Genomic DNA, 5,322 nt, shown 5'->3' on the forward strand with positions numbered 1-5,322 from the left:
TGAAAACAAGTTGTTTTGTTGTGTTTCTTTTGTTTTTCATGTAAGCAGAAGAAACCTGAGAGAAGCAAACCAACACCAGCTGCATTATTTAAACATGACAGCAGTGAGGCTCCTTCTCCTTCTGGCATTTCAGAATGTTAGACCAAACAACACTTTTTTTTCTAATCACTTGTGTCTGAAGATTTTGGAAACAACAAAGAAGTAGCATTATAATGCTACTACAATAACATGTCATTTTCCTTCAAAGTGACTTTGATGTGACTTTTAAAGTGTTTTGTTAAACGGACCATACCTAAATCGCAACAGTACGACAAAGGAGACATCTTTGATTATAAATGACTGTGATTTTATAGACAAAAAAAGAAATTCATAAGGAACGCTGACATCAATGTTCTCCTCCACCCTGATGAGAAAACATTTGTTTAAAAATGATAACGCTGAAGAGAAAAAGAACCAAATATCTTTCTTCTCCACTCCCACAAAAAATAACATTAATTTGTTTCTAAATTATTTAAATGTATCTTTCTGCAAAATAAATTAAATACAAGTACCAATTCCTATGAGTTTTGTAACTGAAATATTGAGACAACTAAACATATTTTTTTCAGTTGGAATTTTATAAATGTGTTTTGGGAGGGCACCCCACCTGGGAAACGCTGCTTTGTGATGGTAAATGTGGGTTCTGCTTTGTTTTATTTCACTCTTTAAAATGAATATTTTCATTTATTATTTAACTATTTATTCAGATTAATGATTCTAAATGGCCATTTTTTAATTTCAAATAAAAACATTATTTGTGTTATATATGATGTTCTGTCATTCTTGCTGAATCAAAGACAAATCAGAATGACATTGTTTCCAGTTCCTTCTCAGCTACAATATTTCTAAATTATTCATCTAGAATCTGAGCTCAGCTTCTGTTACCTACACAATAGATTTTTATGTCCTTGTTTCCAGCATGCAGAATATAATTTAAGGATATAAAACTGGATACCTTATTTATTGCTACCGTTTCAATTTTTTATGCATGAATATGCTTTTTGCTCTTGCTGTGAATTTGACTGAAACTGCTGCTCTCTTTCTACTGAAGCTCTTTGGATCAGTTTAGTAAATGGGATCAAATCAACAATCACTGAGGTAAAAACTAGGCCAGGGTGCTACAACCAGTTTAACAAAACTCATTTAGAGCCACAAATGTTACCTGACCTTTGGAAAAGGAGAGAACTCATAAGTTCTGGCAAAACTCCCACTTTATTTTATTTTTAAGTAAAAGAAGCTGTTTTATGCTGGTCTTATTGGAATTATTAGCGAATGTCAAAACTGCTACAATTTATTCCCATGAACTTTTTAAAACTCATCCATAAAAACCTTTAACTAAGGTACACACCTTAAAAAGGGCTTTAAAGATTGTCATGTTTAAAGTCTTTTAAATGATCAGATGAAGTCAATATTTCATATTTTATTCTCAAGGTTTTTAAAAAATAATCCTGTTTCTCTGTTTCTCTCTCTCTGAAAGATGTTTAGTCAAATACTATTAACCAAAAATAGGTTGTCAAAAACAACTGTTTTATTAGCTGAAATAAATACTCCATTACATGCAAGGTCAAAACACTTCAAATACTATAGGAAGTCTGGTAAATAGTGTAAAACCTACAGCACACACTCACAGCAGCTTTTTGACAATTTTAGATTCACACTTGTTTAAAAAAATACAAGCACTGAAACATTTCCTCCAATCTGATGCAGAACATGTAGCCAAATATGTCCAGAAGTGAGTGAGGCTACATCCATCACTCAAGCTTTTGTCTTCACTGAGGTAAACTTTCCGGTCTGGAGCTGCGGTCCGTTGGCTGAGGTCAGCAGTCAGCTGACCCTGGATCACAGAGCTGACAAGGTTCAAGCCACATCCAGCGCAGCACAAACCCTGTAGTGGTCGTTTCAGTGACCTGGTGCACTCACACACACACCCACCAATCTCACCTACACACGCAAACACACACACAGACAGGGCTGCTCCAAATCCGATGGTGGAAACATTGGAACAGGGGTGATCCAGGTGAGCCTCTTTGGTGGGTCACAAGACAAAAAGGAGACGAGAGGGCAAGCAGCCATTACCTGAACTAATTCACAGAATGAGAGTTTACTGGTGGCAGAGCCCTGGGAGAAGATCGTTCTCTTAGTGCTTGAGTGAGCAGCGTGCAGCCGTCAGACACGGCACATGCTGAGTTACGCAGACGCTCTCGATAGTCTGCCATTTTGGAGCTGCTCTCAAGATGCTGAGCGACGTCTCGCAGGCCCTGAGTGAGGAGGACGCAGGCTGAGACCACACTCATGGCCCCACCTAATACTGCAGTTTGTACCCCCTTTCCTTCGGCTGAAACACTTGCAGCTCTTCCCAGGAACTGAGGCTCTGTGGCAAACCCAACCAAGGCACTGACCGCCTGGACCAGAGCAGCACTAAAAAGGAGGCATCGATTTCTGGTCAGCTCACTGGGCTGGGTTTTAACTTCTTTAATGCAGGCCAGGAAGGCAGTGCCACTTGTGCTTATGCTCTTCACACTCAACTTGAACTGCTCTTTAGCAAAGCGGTCCCTGGACCTCTCACTGGCTAGCAATGAGATATCCGTCAGAGTCTTGAGATTAGTGGAGATGTTTTGGGAAAGCTCAAGAAGAACCTGAGGGGTGAGATCTGCCAGGGGAGAAACTCGGAGGATGCTGCAACTCTGCTCCACCTCATGTCGGCAGCGTGTCACCTTGTAGCGATCAACTAAACCCGGCAGACAGGGCTGTGAGCCCGGGTTCTCCACAGCTGCCAGGTAGGCGGCATGTGTTGAGCACTCAGTCAGGGAAACCACCAAGTCGGCCATCTCCAGGAGGCGATCCCCCGCCTCTGTGAAGCGACCCATGTTAAGCTGGCACTGGATGTCATGGGTCAGAATGGACAGCTCTTTAGTTCTGGCAATGACTGTGTCACGACACTGGTCAAAGGTGTCGGCCAGTGCAACACCTTCAGAGGTCATGACCGGCCGGGTCTCACTGGACAGCAACAACAGGTCAGCCACCATCTGCACTTTGGCCTTACATGCATCACAGATGAAGGAGAGCCGCTTCCTCTGCTGCACACTGCCACTCAGTGGGCTGCTTGATCCCTCACAAGTGGATCTGTCAGAGCCGCTGCTGGCCATAATGATGAGGGTGAAGCTTCGCTTATGTCAAGCTTTGTACTGCTGCATTTTTCAGGTTAAAATCTATTTTCCTTTTTTTTTTTACAAACTTGTCAAACAGTTTTTCTTGAAGTTCCTTCATGTACAGCTCAGCATTTGCAGATAAAGTTTCTCCTTAGGACTGTGAGCTGAGTGCAAACAGGTGGAATGACATCGACACAATTACTGCAATGGATATTAAGATGATTTAGAATCAAACCTTTTCATTTGATCATTTCCAGCCGTGGATGTTGATTGTGAAATAATGATAATAAAGTGTATTAATAGAACAGGGTCTCTAACAGATTCTACACACTGAACTTGAACCTTGTTTCTAATTAAATGCCCCTAACAGAACCATCTGTTGTCATCAGAACTGTAGTCTCAGGTTCAGGCGGAATAAAAATCCTGATCTCCAGAACAAACACACTGCAGGTCCACATGGTTTCTCCTCATGAAGTTCGGCTACAGAACTTTCACAAAGCAAACCTCAACATTAGCTCATAATCTTTTGCAGTGTTTCTAAGTTACAAGCATGTTGCTCCAACATGAGGCCTGTAACTGGACCGCGATCTTGTCCGACTTGTCCCCAGAGAGAGACCTGTTCCTGCTGGTTCCGGTCCGGGCTCCTTCCTCCGTGCAGCTCTTCAGGACAGCGGGGACTTTGGGCTCGTCCTCCAGCACCATTGTTTTAGCAGTTCCAACGACAAGAGGCCAGTCCATCAACGAACAACAAGTCCGTTTTTAACCTCTTCCTTCTCAGACTGAGCGCCGGGTTCGATGCCGCCTGCCGCTCCGGCATCATCCGTCAGTGACGCTGCGCTGAGCCTGGACCCGGTGCGGACACACAGAGACTAGCTATCCATGCTACTCGGTCCTATTTGAGTCCATAATGACCTGTTCAGGACCACAACATCGTAAAAATGCGAAAAGGAAGTTCGGCGTTATTCCCAGAGATCCAGAGATCCTGCGCGCTCCCGCTGCTTCACTATGAGGAAGCAGGAGGGTGTGGTCCGCTGTGGTCCGCTGTGGTCCGGACAACGTCTCAGAAAACGAGGCACAAAATAATCCAGACTTTCCAACGAGACACTGAGTCGTTATTGTCTCGCTTTGGCGAAGATCATCTGTTGGATGTTCAGATCGGCTCCAGTTTAAAGCCTCCCCGCTGCGGCTCAGCCTCTGGGCGTCAACAGCGGCGCTAGCCTAGCAATAGACCGGAAGTGAGTGTTTTTCAAAATAAGAGCTGACGGGCCGACAGCTGCAGAAACCGTGTAACACTTTGACCTGAACTCAAGAGGCGGAGGAGGAATATGGAATATGGAATCATATTTATTCTCTCTCATTTAAAATTCATAATTCCTTTTTTTTCTTTTGTTTTAATTAGAAATTGAAAGTGTTACTGCTGATCCGACTATGAAAAAATACGAAGATTTTTTTTTATAGTCTTACAAGACTATAAAAAACCCTGTGAGTTTTTCAGGGCGCAGAGGAAGCTTATATTAATATGTATTATTAATATGAAGCTTATATTAATATGTATTATTAATATGAAGCTTATATTAATATGTATTATTAATATGAAGCTTATATTAATATGTATTATTAATATGAAGCTTACATTAATATGTATTATTAATATGAAGCTTATATTAATATGTATTATTAATATGAAGCTTATATTAATATGTATTATTAATATGAAGCTTATATTAATATGTATTATTAATATGAAGCTTACATTAATATGTATTATTAATATGAAGCTTATATTAATATGTATTATTAATATGAAGCTTACATTAATATGTATTATTAATATGAAGCTTATATTAATATGTATTATTAATATGAAGCTTACATTAATATGTATTATTAATATGAAGCTTACATTAATATGTATTATTAATATGAAGCTTACATTAATATGTATTATTAATATGAAGCTTATATTAATATGTATTATTAATATGAAGCTTATATTAATATGTATTATTAATATGAAGCTTATATTAATATGTATTATTAATATGAAGCTTATATTAATATGTATTATTAATATGAAGCTTATATTAATATGTATTATTAATATGAAGCTTATATTAATATGTATTATTAATTA

The 5,322-nt window shown here is 39.5% G+C and overlaps 1 protein-coding gene across 1 annotated transcript; it reads right to left on the reverse strand.

Annotated features, from left to right (window-relative positions):
• Positions 1-1,545: 1,545 nt before the first annotated feature.
• tlnrd1 (talin rod domain containing 1) lies at positions 1,546-4,422 on the reverse strand. The gene has a single exon (XM_008405076.3). It carries the CDS (start codon positions 3,183-3,185, stop codon positions 2,121-2,123), a length of 1,065 nt encoding a protein of 354 aa, XP_008403298.1. The 5' UTR covers positions 3,186-4,422; the 3' UTR covers positions 1,546-2,120.
• Between the last annotated feature and the right edge of the window lie 900 nt (positions 4,423-5,322).

The sequence above is a fragment of the Poecilia reticulata genome, chromosome 3 (genome assembly GCF_904066995.2).
Source record: "Poecilia reticulata chromosome 3, P_reticulata-male-v2, whole genome shotgun sequence".
Lineage (NCBI taxonomy): Eukaryota > Metazoa > Chordata > Actinopteri > Cyprinodontiformes > Poeciliidae > Poecilia > Poecilia reticulata.